The sequence below is a fragment of the Heterocephalus glaber genome, unplaced genomic scaffold (assembly GCF_053883595.1).
Source record: "Heterocephalus glaber isolate CG9 unplaced genomic scaffold, H.glaber_assembly_v1.0 deba00001745, whole genome shotgun sequence".
In the NCBI taxonomy this organism is placed as follows: Eukaryota; Metazoa; Chordata; class Mammalia; order Rodentia; family Bathyergidae; genus Heterocephalus; species Heterocephalus glaber.
Genome location: NW_028258451.1, coordinates 125,184 through 147,215, shown reverse-complemented (window position 1 = coordinate 147,215; position 22,032 = coordinate 125,184). Strand labels below are relative to the sequence as shown.

General features: G+C 47.8%; 1 protein-coding gene and 1 long non-coding RNA gene across 3 annotated transcripts; one reads left to right on the top strand and one right to left on the bottom strand.

Moving 5' to 3' along the window:
• Positions 1–10,006: 10,006 nt before the first annotated feature.
• Positions 10,007–16,567, bottom strand: LOC101712837 (sialic acid-binding Ig-like lectin 13). 2 transcript variants are annotated; one of them, XM_021245921.2, is made up of 7 exons: positions 16,438–16,567; positions 16,002–16,376; positions 15,525–15,803; positions 15,277–15,324; positions 12,999–13,092; positions 12,097–12,168; positions 10,007–11,852 (listed from the first exon to the last, which is right to left on the bottom strand). In XM_021245921.2, exons 1-6 carry the CDS (start codon positions 16,472–16,474, stop codon positions 12,105–12,107), a joined length of 897 nt encoding a protein of 298 aa, XP_021101580.1. In that variant the 5' UTR covers positions 16,475–16,567; the 3' UTR covers positions 10,007–11,852; positions 12,097–12,104. The 2 variants fall into 2 exon arrangements, with proteins under 2 accessions (XP_021101580.1, XP_087057066.1); XM_087200940.1 differs by having other exon boundaries at positions 10,007–11,764.
• Positions 16,568–18,715: 2,148 nt separating this feature from the next.
• LOC147821281 (uncharacterized) lies at positions 18,716–19,995 on the top strand. Its single transcript, XR_015447314.1, has 3 exons — positions 18,716–18,863; positions 19,031–19,248; positions 19,647–19,995. It is a non-coding gene; the product is annotated as an uncharacterized LOC147821281 (long non-coding RNA).
• Positions 19,996–22,032: the final 2,037 nt, after the last annotated feature.

The following is a 22,032-nucleotide window of genomic DNA, read 5'->3' as shown; positions in this document are numbered from 1 at the left end:
GAGGATTTGGTCCCCAGCCTGTGGCATGACTGGAAGTAGTGGTGCCCCGGAAGGGCACTGTGGGACTCTGGCCCCTTCCTGTTTCATTGTGCTGCCCCGTAAAGAGGTGAATTAGGCTTCTCAGCTGTGGGCTGACACCATAATGAACTGTTGTATAACAGCTGTCTTTGTTACTTGCCTTGTTGCTGAGACAAAATACCAGATGTCCAAAGGTAAAGGAGGAAAGGTTTATTTAGTTCACAGTTTGTAGAGGTTGCAGTCCATAATCAACTGGCTCCAAGGCAAGGCCACACAGAGAGGAGAAACAGCTCATGACAGACACAAGATGACAAAACAACATGGGAACCTTAACAGTGTCTTTCTGGTTCTTTTTTCTTATCCAAACTACAGGAATTAGGGTGGTGTCAAACCAATCACTGTACTGATGTAGTAATCACATGCCCTAAACCCATCAACACAAACTCTAGGTTCAGCAACCTCTGAATAAGACATCTATGGGTGCATGAGGCTTTGGGGAGACATCTAGACCCAAACCATAACCTTCAGCCCCTGGCTCCCTAAAGATTCATGTACATTGCTTTACGCAAAAGGCATTTAGTTCATCTCTAACAGTTGCCAACGTGCTAACAGTTTCAGCATTGCTGTAAAGTTCAAGTCCAAAGTCTCCTCTGAGATTTAAGGCAATCTCTCAGCTGCAGGCCCCTGCACAAATGAAAAGAAAGTTAAACACTTCCAACATTCAATGGCACAAGAGAGACATTTCCATTCCAAAGGTTACAAACAGGGGGATAGCAAGAAATGGGTACAAACCAAGACCAAAGTCCAGCAGGACAAATATGCAACCCACAGTCCCACTTCCACCCTCTTCGGCATCTGTGGCAAGTTGTGGACTCCAAAGGGCTTGGGTGGCTCCGCCCCTAAAGCACTTCTGGTGGCTGTAGCCCTCTCGGCTTGTCTCTTTAGCCACCTCTACTTCTCCTTGCAGTTTTTCGCAGCTGATCCACATTCCTGGCTTCTCCCAACTTCTGGGGTCTCCATTGCACCTGCAGCTTCACACTCACAGCTTTACACACTGCCCTCTCGGGGGACACTGCCTGGCATCCCATGGCTTCTTCTGAATTCTGAGTGGAAACCTTCCCGACGCCACAACTTTTACATTCTGTTTGCACCTAAAACCAGCATCACATGGATGATGCCAAGGTCTGCTGCCAGCTGGAGTATTAGCCAGGCTTCCTGCCTCTTGGCTATAGGGATCCAGTGCATATGAACCAAATCCTAAGGAACAAGTTCCATAGGCCATGGCCATTCTGGAACATGAGGCTCTGGGGCTCTCTTCTCAAAGCAAAGTGTTTCACTTTTGCAATTTTGAGGCTGCAAAGTTTGGAGTCTTCCTACTTCTTGTGATGCCCCCTTCTTTTTTTATTTTTTTATTTTAAAAATAACTTTATTATCAAACACACACACATACAAAAAATTAAAACTATTCAAAGAAGAACAATGCAAGGGTAAAAAAAACCCACAATAATATTCACAGTAGAACTCAACCAAAACAAAACTGAAGAACACTTAAACATTTTTCCATATAACTTAAAAAAGCATCTTGAGCACCAACAAGACACCAGAGGATGTGATTTCTTTCAGAAAGATCCCCAAAACCAACACTGAACACATAATGATCTGGAAAAAAATCGAGTTAGCTAGCAGACTCCACATAAGCCAAGCTTCTCCCTAATTTAAATTTCGATACAGCCATATGACACACAATGGAAACACAATCCTAGAAATATGTTATTAGGCCATTTCATCCGTGTGTATCCTTAATTACACTATCAGTTTCTCACACTAGAGAAACTATTTGGTATTTACACATGTGTGTCCTGTTTATTTCACTTAAGAGGATGGCCTCAATGTGCATCCATTTAGCTATAAATGACTCTAGTTTCTCATTCTTTATGGCTGAGTAGTACTCCATTTTATTAAAAAACCACATCTTCTTTATCCAGTTTCCAGTTTGATGTATGCCCCCTTCTTATTTGAACATTTTCTTCCCATTTTCCAATATCTATTATATATTTTGGTTCTTATTTACTTTTTCAGTTTCTCATACCAGAGAAACCATGCGATATTTACACATGTGTGTCTGATTTATTTCACTCAAGAGTAGGGTCCCAAGGTGCATCCATTTAGCCAGAAATGTCACAAAGTTATCCTTCTTTATGGGAGAAGAGTAGTACTCCAGTGTATTAAAAAATATATCTTCTTTATCCACTCATCAGTTGGTGGCCAAGTGGGGTGTTTCCAAGATTTAGCTATTACAGATTGTGCCACTATAAACATGAGTGTGCATATATCACTGTGGTAGGATGCTTTTAATTCTTTCAAGAAGATACCAAGAAGGGGAAGAGCTGGGTTGAATGGAACGTCTCATTTTACTTTTTTGAGTAATCTTCACAATGATTTCCACAGTGGTTGCACCAGTGGAGCAGTGTTTCTTTCCCCACAGCCCTGATAGCATTTGTTATTGGTTGATTTCTTAATAATAGCCATTCTTTCTGGAGCAAGACGGAATCTCACTGTTGTTGTAATTTGCATCTCTTCAAAGACCAGTGATGTCAAACATATGTTCATATTTGCTGTTTGTAATTCTTCATCTGAGAAGTGTGTGTTCACTTCATATGCCCTTTTTTGGATTGGGTCTTTAAATTTGAGGAGTATGATTTTTTTGAATCCCTTATATATTCTAGATGTTAGTCCTTTGTCCGAGGAACAGCTGGCAAGATGTTTTTCCACACTGTTTGCTCATAAAGTCTTTGCCTGCACCAATGTCTTCAAGAATTCTACCTATTCACTCTTTCAGGAGACTTAGTGTTTCTGTTTTAATATTTAGATCTTTGTTCAATTTCAATTTTAGTTTAGTGCATGGTGAAAGATATGAGTCAAGTTTTAATGTCCACCATGTGGAAAGCCAGTATTTTTCAGCACCATTTATTAAAGAGGCTATCTTTCTTTCATTGAAGGTTTTTGGCTCCTTTGTCAAAGATAAGGTGGCTGAATATTTTTGGAGTTGTTTCTGTACCTTCTAATCTGTTCCTTGATTCTCTGGTCTGTTGGTCTCTGATCTTGGGTTTCTTTTGTTTTGTTTTTGCCAGTACTGTGCTGTTTTTATCACAGTCGCTTTATAGCATAATTTCAAGTCAGGCATTGTGGTGCCCCCTGCTTTGCCTTTGTTGCCCAGAATTGGTTTTGCTATTCTAGGTCTCTTCTGGTTCCAAATGAATTTTAGAATTGTTTTCTCTAATTCTGTGAGATCTGCTATTGGTACTCTGATTGGGATTACATGAAATCTATATAACAATTTTATGGAACTTTTTTTTTGGTACCAGGGATTGAACTCAGGACCTTGCGCTTGTGAGGCAGGTGGCAGAACCACTGAGCTAAATCCCCAGCCTATATAACAATTTTAGAAGTATGGCCATTTTCATTATATTGGTTCTCCCTACCCAAGAACAGGGGATGTCTTTCCATTTTCTGATATCCTGTTTGATCTTCTTTTTCAGAGTACTGTAATTTTCAATATAAAGTTCTTTTACTTCCTTTGTTAGATTGATTCCTAGGTATTTCATTTTTTTGATGCTATTGTGAAAGGTGTTGTTCCCTTAATTTCTCTCTCAATGAGTTTGTTATTTGTGTAAAAGAAAGTAATTGATATTTGAGTGTTGACTTTGTATCCAGCTATGCTATTGAATTTGGTTACTAAATCTAGAAGTCTTCTGATGGAATTTTTAGGGTCGTCTTTGTGGAGTATCATGTCATCTGCAAATACCGATAATTTAACTTCTTCCTTTCCTATCCTTTCCCCTTTTATTTCTTTCTCTTGTCCAATTGCTCTGGCTAATGTTTCCAGAACTAAATTGAATAAGAGTGGTGACAGTGGACATCCTTGTCTTGTTCCTGATTTTAGAGTAAAAACTTTCAGTTTTTATCCATTTAGTGTTATGTTGGCTGTTGGTTTGTCATAGATGGCTTTTAGCAGATTGAGACAATGATGATCTATTCCAATATTCTGTAGGGTATTTTTAATCAAGAATGAGTGTTAGACTTTGTCAAATGCTCTTTCTGTATCTATTGAGATGATCATATGGTTTTTGTCCTTGGCTCTGTTAATATGGTGTATTGCATTTATTGATTTGCATATATTGAACCATCCCTGCATCCCTGAGAAGAATTCTACTTGGTCATGGTATATAATCTTCTTAATGGTTTGCTGCATTCTGTTTGCCAGTATTTTGTTGAGGAATTTTGCATCTATGTTCATTAGGGAGATTGGCCTGTAGTTCTTTTTTTTTTGGTTGGATCCTTCAGTAGTTTTGGTATTGTTGCGGCAAATCAGGAGTCTAAATGGTCCAGAGACAGGAGACTTGGGTAAAATAAAAAAGAAGTTTTTTGCCAGGCAAAGGCCAGCCTCAGGAAACAAGTTCTTATAGACTGACCTCGAGTTAAGGCAGGTTCTCCTTTTTATACCTTGCTCGTCATCGTAAGTTGCAGTTACACAGAACGTGGCAGGGCATTGCACAGAATGTGGCAGGGTGTGATAAAACAGCATTAGGCAATTTTCCATGGTTTCAAGGTTGGGGCCTGAGATACCCAAGTTTCAAGGCTGCTTTCTAATCTTGCTGGGAGCAGGCTGCCCCACAAGAGGGGGAAGGCCCACCCACAGTCTCTAAACAGGGACATGTTGACCCAGATGGGGTCTCAGGGGTAGTTAACACAAAGTACATAAACAGTGTGTTAAGCTGACACAGAGTTCATGAACAAATATTTCACAGTGATTATCCATTTCAAGTTATGTTTGGCAGCTCTTTCTGCCTCAGTAAGGCTTGCTTCCAGGAATGAATTTGGGAGTATTGCTTCCCTTCCAATTTCATTAAAGAGTGTGAGAAGTAGCAGCATTAGGTCTTCTCTAAATTTCTTGTAGAATTCAGCAGTGAATCTGTCAGGACGTGAGCTTTTCTGCTTTGTTATATTTTTAAGTACATCACTATTGATATCCATTCTTCTTTAATCACCCCAGAGGGAAACCCAGGACAAATTAAAAGCTATCTATTTCTCCTACCTCCAACAGAGGCATCACCATTCTATTTCTTTTGCCTATGAATTTTCCTACTTCAGGTACCTCATATGAGTGGAATCATACAGTATCTGTATTTTTGTAACCGGCTTATTGCAGTGAGCATAAAGTACTCAAAGTCCACACATGTTTAGCATGTGTTGAATGATAGTGCATTGTGTTTGTGTAACACAATTTGTTTACCTGTACATCTATGGATGGACACTGAAGGTGATCCCACTTGTCTATTTTGAATAATGTTCCTATGACAATAGATGCATATAAACTTGCTCATTTCTCAGTTCTTTAGGGCCTAGGGTGAGAAGTGAAATTTCTGGATTATATCATCATTCTATACTTAAATTTTTGAGGAACCATAATCCTGTTTTCTTTAGCAGTTGTACCATTTTAAATTCTCAGAAACAATGCCAAGGGTTCCAGTTCTTCTACATCCAGCTTCATGCTTGATATTTCCTACTTTAAAAAACAGCAATTTTTGCAATGGGTGTGAAGTGGTATCTCATATTGTTTCTTATTGCATTTGTTTAAGATGTACATGATGATTTGCAGGATCTGATTTGCGTTTCCCTAATAATCAGTAATGTTGAACATTGTGTCATGTGCCTAATACCATTTGTATGTCCTTAGAGAAATTTCAACCCAAGTACTTTACCAATTTATAAATGCAGATGTTTATTTCTTTGTCATTGAGCGAAGCATTTTTAATGTCATTATTATATATTTACATATACATTGTGTGCATTACAACATATTTGATTGCTTAAAATTATTTTGTTTTGAGAGTCCTTGATATATTGTCACACAGGCCACTCATCTGTTTAAAGATATTTTCTTCCAATGGGTGGCTGTTCTGTTCACCATCTTAACAGTTTTTCTCAGGCAATCAGGCCACTGTTTCCCAAATATGTGTCACACACAAGAAGACCACTATTTTGCCAGTACTTGAATGAGCAAAGATGATGAAAGGAGCCAAGGCTTGGGGTACATGAGGGCACAGAAGATCGCAGGCCTTGTGTGAGGTCAGAGCTGGGCCCAAAAACCCTGGCCGTGGCCACTGAAATCTGTCAGTGTGGTCTTCTGAGTAAGAAGATCTTTGCAAACATGATTAAGTGAATTTTCTTGACCAGCAGGTTCCATCCTGGATCATCCAGCTGACTCCTGAACCCAGTCATAATGCCCTTGCACTGGAGAAGCAGAGGGAGAGTCGATGCACATGAAGGGGGATGGAACCACATGACCATGGATACTGAGACTGGGGTGACAGGGCCAGGAGTCAAGGGGAACATCAGCCTCAACAAGCTGAGAGAAGCCCGGGGGGACAACTGCCATGGAGACTCGGGGAAGGGTGCCTACGGGGCCCTTAGATTTGACCCAGAGGAACTGACTTCAGAAATAGGAGACAGTAAATTTCCTTATCTCAGATACTCACTGTGGACCATCTCATTTCAGTATCTGCTGGGGACCCTTGGAAGGAGTAGTGCACCCAGCAGCTCTGTGAAATTACAAGCAAGCAGCCAAGAAAACAAAAGAAAAACAAAAATGCCCTTTATTCTTCACATCCATTTCTGTGCTCCTATTTCAAAGGGTTGCTTCTACTTCCTCATTCCACTTCTGATCCTCCACTGTTTTCCCCATGTTAGGTTTCCATACCTGTTCCCATCCATCCGCCAGAACCGCTGTTCTCAATGGTACTACACCAAATCCACAAGGCCACTCAAAGCGGAGAAAGGAGCAAACGTAAGACCCACAGCTATAACAGCCACCGGAGGACACACGGAAACAGTTCCTTGAGAGTGGCCTGAGTAATGATAGCTTTTCAGAAATGACCACAAAAGCCAGGCAACAAAAACTAAAATAGACAACTGGGTTTGCACCAAAATAAAATAAAGTGAAGCAAAGGAAGCAATGAATCAGACAAAGAGGTAAATAATAGAAAGGGAGAAAATGTTTACAAAACATATATTGGATGAGGAGTTACTGTCCAAAATATACAAGAAACATAATAAAAATTTTAATAAGACAATTAATATCCCAAGTGAAAATGACCTGAGGGAACACTGCAAAAGAAGACAAACATGAGCAATGATATAAAAAAGGTTCAACATCAAAATACAGTGGCACTTCAGTTCGCAACTCAGTTTTCTTTACAATGTTGGTTGCAAATCAAATTGGACAACAGCCAAACCAAAAATCCCCATAAGATCAACATTGAACCTAACCAATGAATTTGATTCAGTTCTCATTCAACCCAGTCTGTGACCAGAATCACGAAGTGAATCAAATTCGTGGACCGAGGTGTTATGGCTTGTGTTTAGATGTCCTCCAAAGCCTCCTGCATTTTCAGAGGTGGCTGAATCTACAGTGTGTGACTGATTCATGGTGGGGGCTAGGCCCAAGGGCACTAGGATTAAGGGCGAGTGCTACCCACCCTAGGTAGTCTGAATAAGATAAAACAGGCCAGGAGATGTTGTTAAGGTCCTTTGTGGCTTTTGCCACTGTGTGGGTACCATGAACTGATACCACTCTGCCATGTGCCACTCTGCCTTGGAGCAAGCTGATTATGGACTGAAAACTCTACAAACTGTGAGCTAAATAAACTCTTTACCCTTTTTCCCCTTTAACTTTGAGTATCACGTATTTTGTCTCAGCCACAAGAGAAAAGTAACTAACACATGAGGTACCACTGTTCATCAGGAATATGCAAAGGAAAAACAAAATAAGATGTTACCTCACCCCTGTTAGGACAACTACTAATCAAGGAGAAAGACAGGGTTGGCAAAGATGTGGAGAATAGTGAACCTTGTACCTCCTTGTGGGAATGTAAATTAGGGCATCCATTGTGGAAAATAGTATGGAGACAGCTCCAAAATTAAAACCAAATTATCATATTATTATAGGCAGCTAAGCTAGGTAAAAATATTATAGGCAGTCAAACGGGTTAGACCTTCCAGAGAGTCAATACAAAAGATAAAAACACATTACAGCTGTGGCTCGAGGCACATCTGGTAGAGGCCAGGTTGCAAGATAAAGACAAAATGAGTAGGCCTACATGCCTCCCAAGGGATGACAAAAGTGGCAACAACTGGTCCAATAAAGTCTAGATCAATGTCAGTCACCTCAGTGGGGGACCAAGATCCCCAGACTCATCCCTTTCTAAAATAGTTCTTTGTGCGGGGGTTTAGCTCAGTGGTTCTAGCACCTGCCTTGCAATCACAAGGCCCCAAGTTCGATCCCCAGTACCAAAAAAAAAGTTCTTTGTTCTTTCCATGCACACTCACTCAGTGACCTGCTTTCCCATTGGATCAATATTATCTAAGTAGCTATACCTATTATCTTATTGGTTGATCATAGCTTTAACCCATGTTGTATGCACCTTGCGATTTTGCTCTATAAAACTGCCTCTAAAGTTGAGTCTGCTGCAACCCACTCAGGTCCCCTCCTGTCTCTCTTAGGAGCTGTCTCTCCCAGTAAAATTTCCTACACTTAACCTCCATTGTTGCCTAGAATTCATTCTTTGATTTTGGGAAACACAAACTTGGCATATCAGACATCTAACAGGTTGAGAGTTATATTATTTCCCCTATGTCTTTTAGTGGCCTTCTGTCAATATGCTCCACCAAATCATTTGTGGGTATATGGATGTTCAAGAAAAGGAAATCAGTATCTGAGAGACAAACCAGCACTCCCATATCCGTCGTATTCGCAATAGGCAAGGTGCAAAATCAACTAGATGACTCCGTGCATGGGTGACTGGATCATAATCAGTGACACAGCATACATGCACACACACACACACACACACACACACACACACACAAACATGCTGCTGAGCTCTCCCTCTGTGCCCCTACATAGACATAACCACAAAGAACCTTCCCACAACACACCATAGTCAAAATCCCAGAAATTCAGAACGAAGAAAATACTAAAAACCATTGTACAAAAATTGAAGTAATGTGTGGATGCAAACCCATCACAATTACAGCCAGTTTCTCTACCAAAGGCCAGGAGAGGTTGGAGTGAAGCATTCTAAGCCCTGAAGGAAATGAATTGCAGACCCCAATTGCTATGTCCTGGAACATTATACTTCTAAAGTGATGGAGAAATAAAAACCTTCCACGAAAAGAGAATCTAAAGAAACTCACAACCACCACATCAGCATTGCAGAAAATACCAGACCTTGTGCCCCTTTTATCTCAAGCAGACTATTTAGGGCAAGTAGCAGTCACACCCTTAATCCTACGGCCCTTAGACCTAGCTTTGCATCACGAATCAATTCCAGAAAAAGCCCAAAATGTGACTGCACAACACGTTGTGGGGACGTCTAAACATGAGCCACACACAACTCAAAAGAAGAGGTACAAGTGGCTGATAAATACATGGAACAAAGCTCAGCATCTTTGGCCATTAGGAAATGTAAATCAAAACAGCGCTGAGATTCCATCCTACTCCTTAAAAATGGCTCTCATCAAGGACTCAATAAGAGAATAAATACTGGCAAAGATGCGAAGGAAAAGGAACCCTTCTACCTTGTCAGTGGGAACATGAACTAGTACAACCACTCTAAAAATTACTGTAGAGATTACTCAAAAAAGTAAATATGGACATTTCAGTTCACCCAGATATCTCTCTCCTGGGTATCTCCCCGAAGGTGTTGCAGTCATCATATCACAAAGACACAGGCATATTCATGTCTATAGCAGCACAATTCACCACAGCTGAACTGTGGAAACAGCCTAGATGCCTACTGACAGTTGACTGTATAAAGAAAATGCAGTGTACACACACAATGGAGAATTGCTCAGCCATAAAGGCAAAGTTTGAGTCATTTTTCAGAAAAGAGACGCACCTTGAGACCACATTGTTAAGTGAAATAAATCAGACACGGAAGGTTTAATAGCACTTTCTTTGTCTTATATGAAAAACCATTCTTACAAATAATCTAAAGACCAAAGTAAAGGGAACATGATAGGAAATGAGGGAGTAGACTCCTTGGAGAAGGAAATGAGGGACCTGTGCAAGGGGGAGGTGAGAAAGGGGGTCGGAGCTGATGGAGATGTGATAGATCTGTCCTGATTCATCCAAAGCTCTGTAATCACTTCACACCGCAGTATGTACCAATAAAATAAAAAGGGCACCCTGTCAGCTGGCCCTCCACATCACCCGACTCACTCCGGCTCCCCCACACCACCTCACTGGCTCCTCTGGCTGTCTGCTCCTCTAGGAAGTTCCATGGGACCTTCCCATTTTCTGTGGTTTGGGTCAGAAATGTTCCCAAAGGCCCACGTGTTGAAGACCTGGTCCCCAGTGTGGGGTCCAACTGGGAGGTGGTAGAACCTTTAGGCCGTAGCAGCTACTGGGAGGGTGTTAGTTAGGTCAGTGGGAGCGTCCTCTTGCAGGCTACACTGGGACTCTGGCTCCCTCTTGGGGTGAGCAGGCCTCCCCAGGAAGCGCCAGGGCCGTGAAGCCACAGGTACCACAGGCCCAAAGGTAAGGGGGCCAAATGATGGTGGACTGGACCCACTGAGACTAAGGGCCAAGGTTCACTGTCCAGCTTTATACCTTACTTACCTCTGGTGTTTTGTCACAGTGACAGAAAGCTGACTAAGACACCCTTCTCTCAGCTGCTGCCAGAATCTGCTCTGGCTTGTCCTCAAGAGGACAGCCTGGGCAATTCTAGTAAAGTGAAATTCCGGTCATGGCCCTGTCTCTGAAAAGGCTGTGGGTTCTGCCTCCCCCTGCAGGGCGCCCACTCTCTGCACCTGCCTCGTTGCTGCTCCCTGTCCTTCTGCCTTCCTCTGCCCTAAAACACCGGCTTCTTTTGATTCCAGACTGGCGTCAGCCTCTGAACAATACGCCACGTGTCCTCCTTTTCCTCTTCCAATATGACTTCCTGGAATGACTCAGATCCTGCTTCCTCCCCTCCTTCCAGTGAGCCCAAGCATCACCTCTCACCACGCCAGACACAGGGACTGACCCCCGTACCACCAGATTCTGTGTCTGCACGCTTTTTCTCCGGGTGCCAAACACCATCCTATGTCTATGTCATCCTATTTATTTCTTTTTATTCCCGTTCCTCTTTTCTCTAGACCAATGGCTTCTTGATGACAGAGACTAAGATGCTGTCCATTGAGGCACCTCTGGTACCCACAAATACCCTGGCACATGGTAGGAACTCGGTGTTAGTTACCAAAGTAGTCTATAAACAATGGGGGAATGTCATCCCTCCATGGATCATTCAAGAAGTAAATGCACACATTGTAGACCGAACCTAGAGGATGCTGAAGAACTAACACACCCACACATGCATGCACACACACTTGAGCAACACTGTAACTGGAGCCTGGAGTGTGATCAGTACTTGGATGGGAAGGAATGGGGGAGGGCGTTTCAGGAGCAGGAAGTGCACGTGCAGTCTCCGGGCCAGGAGGGCCTGGCTGGTGGCTGTGGTGAGAGCTTCATGGAGCAGAGAGAGGAGGCCCTAAGGAGAGTCCAGCAGGGCACAGCTCATGCGAGGCCTCCAGCCCGGACATAGCTTTTGTCACTGTCTCTGTCCGCGGAGGGGACACAAGGCTGTTCAGACTGCGCAGGAAGTGGACGATGACTGTGTCTGCAATCACATCCCGTAGGCTGGTGCTGGGAGAGATGAGGCAGCAGTGAGGTGGACTCAGTGACCAGGGACGACCATGGTCAGGGTGGAGAAAGGGACGTGGGCTGGGTCAGGCTTAGGAGGAAAGAAAGATCAGTTAGGGATTAGTGGGGTGAGTGAGGTGAAGGGAGGTCACAGAGGAGAATCACGGCCTCATTCTGCTTTCCATAAGGAGCCATGAGCATCACTGGACCCCAGCAGTGAAACTGGGCTCGGGACGGTAAAGAATGGGCGCTTGTGCATGCTGAGTTGGGGTACTGGGTCATCACGCTGGAGGTGGCTAAAGGGATTTGGGGTGCAAAGAGGCCATGTCACTCACCAGAGAGACTAACTCATGACAGCATCCAAGTCCACTTTCGGCCTTGCCACCTTCATCCTATGGTAGCTCAATCTGAGTGAAGGGAACAGAGCTTTTCAGGGTGGCCATTCTGGGTACAGAGGACAAAGGTCATCTGGCCTGTGCCCTATCGAGGGGCTAGGGGGCTGACTAAGAAAGAGGAGAGAGACAGACAGAGAGAGAGAGAGACAGAGAGAGACCAATAAAGAGGGAGAGAGGGAGAGGGAGAGGGAGAGAGAGAGAGACAGAGAGAGAGAGAGAGAGAGACAGACAGAGAGAGAGACAGAGAGAGACAGAGAGAGACCAATAAAGAGGGAGAGAGGGAGAGGGAGAGAGAGAGAGAGACAGAGAGAGAGACAGAGAGAGAGACAGAGAAAGACCAATAGAGAGAGAGAGAATGAGAGAGGGAGGGAGAGAGAGAGAGAGGGAGAGGGGGAGAGAGAGAGAGGGAGAGAGAGGGAGAGGGAGAGAGAGAGGGAGAGAGAGAGGGAGAGGGAGAGGGAGAGAGGAAGAGAGAGGGAGAGAGGGAGAGGGAGAGAGGGAGAGAGAGGGAGAGGGAGAGGGGGGGAGAGAGGGAGAGGGAGAGGGGGGAGAGAGGGAGAGAGAGGGAGAGGGAGAGGGAGAGAGAGGGAGAGGGAGGGGGGGGAGGGAGGGAGAGAGGGGGAGGGAGAGGGAGGGCCAATTCCTAGAGCTCCGTGATGGATCAGCCTCCACGCTGGGGCAGAACTGGAGAGAGACTTGTTCCCTGTCGAGTTCTCACCACCCATGCAGCCACTGACCCCAGATTTCCTGGTCCCTTTGAGGGTCCCAGCCGTGGGAGCCTGGGGTTCAGTGGGGTCAGGCTGCCCCCCCACGCCTCCTCTCCACCCCTGGGCAGCGCTCACCTGAGGAAGATGAGGCAGAGCCCGAGGAGCAGGACCTTGACAGCCACCTCTACAATGGTCACCAGCACCACCTCGGCCACGGGGCCTGGTTTCCCTGCGGGAAAGTGGGTGAGGCTGGATTCTTCAGCCAAAACAGAACCCCAGTCCCTCCTGTCACGTAGAACTTGGATATGGACCCTGCACACCTCCCTTCATCTCTGAGGAAGAGGCCACATCAGTCTGGGCCTCTGCACCACACGCTCCAACTCTTCTGCAGTTGCACAGAGAAAACGTAATTTTCCTTTTATAAAAAAAGGTCAACCTTTGTTTATTAATAGATGATATGAAGACAGTGAAAAGGCGACTCTGTGGAACTGGAGGAGATATCTGCAAGTATTTGAAGAAGTGGAGAAAGTGCCCTGCAGTGTGATGTGATAAAGGTCTGCTCTCCAGCAAGCAGAGAGGACCCCACAGACCAAACTGCAAGGCACCTCTATGACCCAATAGTACATGCACAGAGAACTCGAAAAATATGTCTCTGAAGATCTACAAATGGCCCATAACTGCATGAAGAGATTGCCATCATCCTTAGTTTTTAGCTTACTGCTAAGCAAAATGGCAAGGAGATGACCCCTCATACCCACTGGCAGGGCACTGTTTTGGTGAAAAGGTGAGCAGTTGTGTTGGGAAGAATGTGGGGAGCTTTTGAATGCAATGCTACACCTCTTGAACATGGTTGGTGGGAACACAGCGTGAGGCCAACACTGCAGGACAATTCCGCATTTCCTCAAAACCTTACACTCTGTACTGCAGGACAATTCCGCATTTCCTCAAAACCTTACACTCTGTACTGCAGGACTCTTCCTAATTCTGCTGGTAGTTATGTGCCCAGGGGAAATGAAACAATCTGCTCAGACAAAACGTTTACCCCCATGTTCCTAGGAGCATCATCGACAACAGTCCAAAAGTACAAACAAGCCTAGGGTTCGTCACCTGATAAATGGATGAGCAAAACGAGGTCTATGCATGCAATGGGGTGTCACTGAGTCTGAAAAGGAATGAGCTACAAACCCCCAGTACATGGGCGAACCTTAACAAGCACAGTGTTACACGAAGCAGCCAGACACATAAGGCTGCAGTGTGGATGATTCCGCTTCTGTGCTATGTCCGGTGTAGGCAACGCCACTGAGACACGGGGGCTGGTGTTCCTCAGGGGTGAAGAAGGTGGAGCCGCTGCTTTGTGCATGCAGGAGCTTTGTCTGCAGCTGATGAAAAGTCCTGAATTTCATAGTTGCGAGCGTCACACATCTTTGGGAATGCTCAGGTTGTTGCGTATGTGAAAGCAGTGCTGAATTTAATGCTAGTGAATGCTATCTCAAAAGCATATGGATATGAACTTGTAAACTTGTAGTGAGGACAGCAAGTGTTACTCAACGCTGGCATAGATCCAAAGGCTCCCTCTGAGGGTGGGAAGTGAGGCTGGGAGGGAACCTTCATGCTCAGCCCCAGGTCCAGTCCTCGGCACCAAAACCCAAAAACCAATCTAACAGAGAGGCGTTGGTGCACTCAGTGGATGAAAACACAGCCTCAGCCCTCACTGTGGGAAATGTAAATGGTCCGCCCTTTGGGAAAAACCAGAAAGAGAAAGAACTATGACGAGCCAGATTGTTTTCAGGAATTTCCCGCCCACCTCCAGACACATTTGTGGAAGCAGATGCAAAACTATTTTGTGGGCAGAGTGCAGAGTGTTTGGTCATGACTGTGCGCCGACCGAAGACGCCCGCAGAATCAGCTCCGTGCGTGCAGTGGGATCACGGGAACAGAGACAGGATCCCCTGTGCTCCCAACACCTGTGCCCTCTGGGTCTCAGGTGGACAGAGCAAGGCTCAGCACAGCCCGTGTGGACACTGGTCACTTGTGGGGAGAGTTTCTGGGGACTGACGGTGGGGTCTTCGTGTGTGTTCTGAGTGTACGGCCCTGTGTGCCTGTATTTCCTTCAACGAGTACTTAGAACAGAGCTCCGAGGGGAAGCAAAAGAGGAGGGTAGAGCTGGATGCCCAAAATGGGCGAGAGCAAGGCTGCGGGTGCTGCCTGAGCGAGGATCTGCCTTATGCAGGCAGTGGGTGGCCCAGGGACAGGAGAGGGTGAGGAGCAGAACAGGAACTCACGGTGGTGGAGGAGCTGTGTATGGGGAGGGACCAAGGTTCCTCAACCAGGGACCTCAGTCACCAGGTGGTGTCCAAGGCGAGCAGAGACCTGGTGCTGGCCTCCCCTCCAGCCCAAGGACGCCCTTCCCTACCTGAGCCGGCTCCCAGGGAGACACCAGCTGTGGGGCTCCTGGCAGAATCTGGGGCAGGAAGACAGGGGTTGTCCCTTGTCACTTGACAGCACTCCCCAGCATCAACCCAGAGATCACAGACACACAGAAGGACAGCACTGGTGCCCCCAACTCAACCAGGCACCTAGCACCCGGCCACCGTGAGTCCCAGGCCTGGCCCTGCTGTCCCTCACACCCTTGGGGCATAGGCAGCCGGGCCCCGTTCTCACCGGTGACGTTGAGCCGCACAGTCCTCTCCACAGTCACACCGGCTCCAGGGAGCATCACCTGACAGGTGAGAGCTGTGCCATGGTCCTGGGGCCGGGGGCTGAGGGTGAGCACGGGGGAGCTGGTGACAGCGGGGTCCAGGTGGGATACAGAGGCGCCCGCCCAGGAGAAAATGGGGGGCGTCCCCTGCTCACAGGCCCAGGGCACAGAGCAGGTCAGGTTGCTGGGGCGGCCGGACTCCAGAGTCCCCGGCATGAAGACGTCCGGTGTGTGATTCAGGGCTGGTGAGCAGAGGGGATCCCAGGATCATCAGCGAGGCCCCGGAGTGCAGCCCTGAGGGAAGCTCCAGCTCTGACCCAGCTCCTCCCTCGGCTCTCAGCGCTCGACCCCGAACCTCTCCCAGGACGGGACTCCACCTCAGCCCTACCCTGTGGCCACCGTTACCTTCTGCAGTGGCCGAACTGGAGCTAGGGTCTCACCTGCGACGTACACAGTGACCTGGTTCCAATAGAAATTCCTCCTGGAGCTTTCTGGGTGCATGTAAAAGAAGTATGAACCGCTGTCGCCTCTCCGTGCATCCCTGATGTGCAGGGAGCAGTTCCTGGTCTGTGGGTCCCAGAGGAGGCTGAACCGGCCCCGAGTCTCCTCCCGCACTTGCTGTTGTGGGTTGTTTGTGGCCACTGGCAAGTCCCGGAGAGATTCAGAGCCCTCCCGGAACCAGGAGCCGGACACAGAGCCAGACTTGAGGCCAAAGTAGTAGTGGAACTGGCAGGGCACGAGGACGCACAGACCCTCTGGCACCAACACTGACTTTGGCATGCGCAGCCTGTATCTCGGATACTGAGCCAGAGACCCTGTGGGGAAACAAGACTCAGCGCAGCCCAGACCCCCGGCCCTCTCCCTGCACCCACTCACCTGCCCACAGCAGGGGCAGCAGCAGAGGCGGCAGCATGTCTCATGCAGCGGCTCCTGGGTGCCTGTGAGTGAGCACAAGAGGGCGGAGAGGCGTGGGAAGCCCCGTGGGACCCTGGGACGCTGAGCGGAGCAGGAGACCTCAATTCTGCAGGGAACAGGAACTCCGATGATCACGTGGTCAGAGTCGTTCCTCTTTGCAGCTGGACAGAAGCCCTGTGACCAGTGCCCGGAGGCCGCTCAGAGAGGGCAGAGGAGGAGCAGACACCACATCCTGCTGCCATCTCGGGCACTTCCCTTCCGTACCTGGGTCCGGACAGAAACTTATATCTTGTCCAACGGGCCTTTGGGGCCTCAAGGATGCCCGCCCTGTCTTCACAGGGCCTGACGGGGACCTCTGAGGTACTCCAAGGCACGAGAGATGGTGGCACCAGGCTCTCATGGTGCTTCTGCCCAGGCTAAGGGGCTGCAAGTGGCCTTTGGTTGCTCCGGGAAGTGGCCTAACTGGACCAGCATGAGGAAGTCGCAGTGTCGTCGTGAACTCTGTTTCTCAATTGGGTGCACTTTCGCCTCTCATGGACATTTCTCGGTGACTGGACTGATTTTACCTGCATACAGCCCAATGTGGGCAGAGGGCAGGTTACAGCTGAGCACCCCACAAGGCCCAGGACAACCCCCCATGAAAGAGTCCTCCAGCTCCATGGGTCCACAATGGCCAGGTCAGAAGAGCTGCCGCTGACCCTACAGCCAGCCAGTGTGTGTGACCCTGGGGCCATAAGAGGTGAGCGGGCCTCTTGTGCCCACCACTGGAGGTGCTCATTCCTCCTGCATTCATTCCGGCCCTCTCCCGCAGTCACCCTGCCACCCGAGGAGGGTCACACCTCTGCGTGTGATGCCTGCAATGACCTGCATGTTTGGTACTCCCCAAAGTCTTACACGGATTCCCTGACCCCAAGGCCATGCTGTTAAGAGCTGGGGCCTTTGGGAGGAGATCAGGCCATGAAGTGGAGCCCTCAGGAGTGGGATTAGTGGCTTTATGAAAGATTAGCACTTGGAGGGCTTTCCTGTCTGTTTCCCAGTGACAGCAGTGAGGAGGTGCCCTCGGTGAAGGAGGTACAGGGGCCTCACCAGTCATAGAAGCTGCCATGCATCGCTCTGTCCTCCACAAGGAGATGAGGTGTCACTGCCTCACTCTGTCCTCAGGGTGCAAATGTTACTCTCGAGCTGGGCATTGACAGCCAGGAAAGGGCTGGCGCCAGGAAGAAGTGGCAGCCTGGGGGTGATGGGTAATTTTATGTCAACACACCTGGGCTGAGGTTCCCGGACCATGACAAAGCATTACTTCCGGGTATGTCTGTGAGGATGTTTCTGGACAAGATCGGTGGTTGAATGGGCAGACTCAGTCAAGAGGAGTCAAGAAGGGTAGGAGCTACCCAATCCGTCCAGGGCCTTAGTAGACTAAAAAGATACAGAAGAGCAGATTTGCTGTCTCTGAGTGATATGAGTCACTCTTCTCCTGCTCTGACATCAGATGTCTTCATCCTTGAGCCCTCCAGACTCGAACTGGGACTTTCACCATCGGTCTTCCTGGTCCTTAGGCCTTGGGGTCTGGGTTGGAGATTTCACCAGCGGCTCTCTGGCCTCCAGCTTGTAGACAGCAGTTTGTGGGACTTCTCAGTTTCCCATTGTGTGAATGAGTTCCTCGTAACAAGTCTCCTACATATGTCTCTGTATCCCATTTGTTCTGTTTATCTGGATAACCCCAAAGAATATACTGGAGTTTCAGAGGGTGCTGATGTATCATCCCAAGTGGATTAAGGGAATTAAAGGCTCAGGATGTCTGGAGGGGACAACGTATCGACAGATGCAAAGGAACCAAGAGACAGAGGTGAGATCAGAAAGGGGCTCGCATGCCAGGGTGATTTGCCAGTGATGCATAGGATCTAAAACCATGCATGGGTTTCTGGCAGAGGAGAGGCAGGGTCAGTCCTAGAGCAGGTGCATGAGTCAGATGGGCTGAGCCCAGGAGATGGGAGCCCCAGAAGCAGGGAAAATGGGGTAGGTTGTGCACAGCGATGAGGTGACCAGAATAGAATCTGGAGAGGCTGGCAGGGCTCAGGATGCCAGGCTGGGGCCACAGAACAGCACTGAGCAGGAGAGAGGCACCGGCTATGCTGTGACCCAGAGCCCTGCATCCAACCTCAGGAAACGGCCAGGAGGGGAATCCAGAAAGCACGGAGCTCACACTCCACACCAGCGCCAGAGGGGCGTTTACCGTGCCGCTGCCTTTACCACCCACAAACTCTCAAGGGAAGAGGTTTCTTGTCCCTGTCTGCAGAGCTGGAATCAGACACAGGATGATTGCGATGAGGCTGAGAGGTTTGATGTCCACAGAGGTCCTGGCATGGAACGGAATGGTGGAGGTGCAGGTAAGCGAATGCACAGCCGAGTACTGGTAAGGCGGACAGGAAGTGGGTTCAGTGAGACCAGGGAGAGTGGCACGGTGCTCCTCTGTGGCCTCTGTCCAGTTAGGCTCCTTAAAGATCCCAGCCTTCATCTCCGACTCACCAGTCACCCACTGTCGTGTCCTCTACAGCAGTGTAACATCTTGAAGAGAGCTGTTTCGCACACTCTGATCACAGAGGGAGCTGGGCGTCTGGAACAACGCCAGGCACACAGTAGGTGCTTCGTGAACTGTGTTGAAGGAATGAATGAAAGCGTGTCACCCACTCCTCCAGCAAAGGGTCTGGAGCCTGACCAGCCGACCTCGACTGCGCCCCAGCACGCCCGGAGGAGATGCTCCTTCCTACCCAGGTGATTTCCTGGGAAGACTCTGGGGCCCCTCCCGGGCTGTGGGGCAGGGTGGGGTTCGCTGACTTCCATCACCTCCCTCCGGCTTGGACTCCGGACGGCTGCCTCTGTGGAGGCTCCAGGTGCAGAGGGCCAAAGGCAAAGCCAAGCCTGACCTTCATTTTGTGTTCTTTGTTCCTGTAAATATGGAGTCAAATCCACCCTCAGCTCTGAGTAGGGCTGTTTTGATCCCTAGGGAGGGTCTGCAAAAGAGCTGGCTGGACGGGTTGATCAGTCCTGAAGTCATAGGCTCTCATCCCCCTTCGAGACTAAGGACACCGAGATCAGAGGTTTATAGGGACATTCAGCTACACCTGAAGCCTCCAGCTGTTGTCCTAAGTCTGTGATCATCTGGATTCCAGGAAAGGTGGAGCCCACACACGGCTGAGACCACCAGACAGAGCCCGTTCTCTTCTGGAAATGGAGCGATCCCTCAGCCATGAGGATTCCAGAACTGAGACCAGAGACCAGAACTGAGGTAATGATCAACCGGACCCCACCACCAGCTGATCCTTGGAAGCCGGCCTCCCATCTTTGCCTGTCTGAACTCCTGTACCAGATATCACCCCCTCCAGTGACCTAAAAGGGAGTCCTTCCCTATCTTCCCTCTAATTTTCTAAATAAAGCTTTTTCTCTGTTAAAAATAAAAAGTTCATAAAAGTAGGAGCCATGATGCCTACTTTGCAGGCGAGGCCACTGAGGCACACAGAAATCAGGCAATTTTCCTTCTGCAGTGCAGTCCAGGCGATGCCCCTTACCACTCTGTATCCAGCCATTCCATCCCTCTGCTGCCCACCCTGGGCTACAGGGCTCACAGCACCTGCCCCAGCCCATCCTCTCACCACCAAATGCCTCCTGACGCCTGGCTCTGACCCTGTCACCAGAAACGGGCCTATCTGGAGATTCACAACCTCACTAAGGAGGAATAATAGCTACCGGACGTAGGTATTCTTATCAATGTTTTTATTAGTAAAGTTACTGCTACTCTAATGTTATTATTACTGTCCTGTACCACACTCTACTTTTCTGGAAGCTGATCGAGGGCTCCTGCCTCTCCCCTCCTCTATGGGATTCCTACCCTTGTCCCCAGGAGGATGGACACCAACTCCATGGCTCCCCCTGGTGGTGCGATGCATTTGCTGGAGGCTGTCAGAACCCCACCATGTACAGCTCCCCAGGGGCACCAGGTTCACCCTCCTGTGGTGTCTGAAACTGATCAACATGGAGGACCAATTGTTCATTAGCATCCAATCTAGATGCACAGGACAGAACTTTGACTTAGGAGGGGCTGTGACGTTTTGCTCACTTGACAAGAAGGTAGAAAAAGCTGACTTCAGAGAGGAATCAGGCCCCTCGGGGCTGTTCCCCTGGCAGCTGTCTGCCCCTAGATGAGCACTAGATGCTGCCTCTCCTGACTGAAGAGACAGAGTTTCAGATAAGATCCTCCAGGTTGTGCAAGATCCAAGTTGGGGTAGGCCAGACTCACATCTGGGGTCTGCTGGAGGGAAGGAGAATGGGTCTCCAAAGCCGGAGACCTTCCAAGTCTGCACTCATCTACTGGGAGCAGGGTCCTCATGAGAGTGTCAGGCATAAAATGCTCAGTTCATGCCATGAGCTGTGGATGAAACCAGTTCTGCCATCCTAGTCCTAATTGTTCAGACCAAGTGTTATTGGCCATGCACAGTCTGGATATAAGGCACCAATGTTTTTGTAATGATTTGCTGCAAGGCTCTCTAAAAGGAATGCTCCAGCTTGGGTGTTGCCAAACAGATGTGTAAGATGCTCTCTGTGGCAGAGGTAGCTGTTGCCCACCACCCCCAATATCCAGCTTCTCCTGTTGCTCCATGATTACATTTTGGTGAATGAGATATAAACAGAAGTGCTATGATCCATTCTCAGGAACTGTCCTTGACTCCAGGGAATCTTTCCCATACCTCCTACTTCTTGCTGTCAGACCATGGACACGGTGATGGAACGAAAGCAGCCATCTTGGATCATGAGTTAGGAGCCACGAGAGTCACAGAGCAACAACGTGGAGGGAACCTGGGTTCCTCACAGTCATGATGCTATTGAGCTGTTGAGTTGTTGAGCTCACCTTCATGCCACCAGACTCTATAGGAGAGAGACATCAGTCTCACTCTATAGGACATTTCACTTACTATTGTTGGTTACTTTCAACTGAACACAGTCCTACACAATAAGGCTTCTCAGGTCTACACAAGCTAGGTGTAGACACAAAGGTCCTTAAGAGGCAGGAGAGTCAGAGTCAAAGAAGGGAAGGTGACCACGGAAGCAAAGGTTGGAGTGATGTGGGGCCACAGCAACAAAAGTGACCCTCAAAGCTAGGAACAACAAGGAAATGGGATCACCCCTGGAACCTCCAGAAGGAACAAAATCTGTAATACTTTAATGCTAGCCCCAAAGATCCATTGTATTCTTCTGAAATCTAGAGCTGGAAGATCATACATGATGTTGTTCTTAGTCACTGAGTTTACAGCAAGTTGTTCCAGCAGCAATAGGGAAGTAATACAGGTGTTTAGAAGAACTTGGGCCATTGTAGCCACACCCCCTCATGAATAAGTTTAGAACATCAACACGAGCTAGCACATCCAGTGCGCAGATTTATGTTGAGTGGTATAAGAGTCTTATTAAGTTAGTAAACAGCATCAGAATGTTTAAAAGAAGCCAAGTCCCCATATTTATATGTTTAATTAATTAGATTTATAGGGTAATTTAACTATCTGGGAA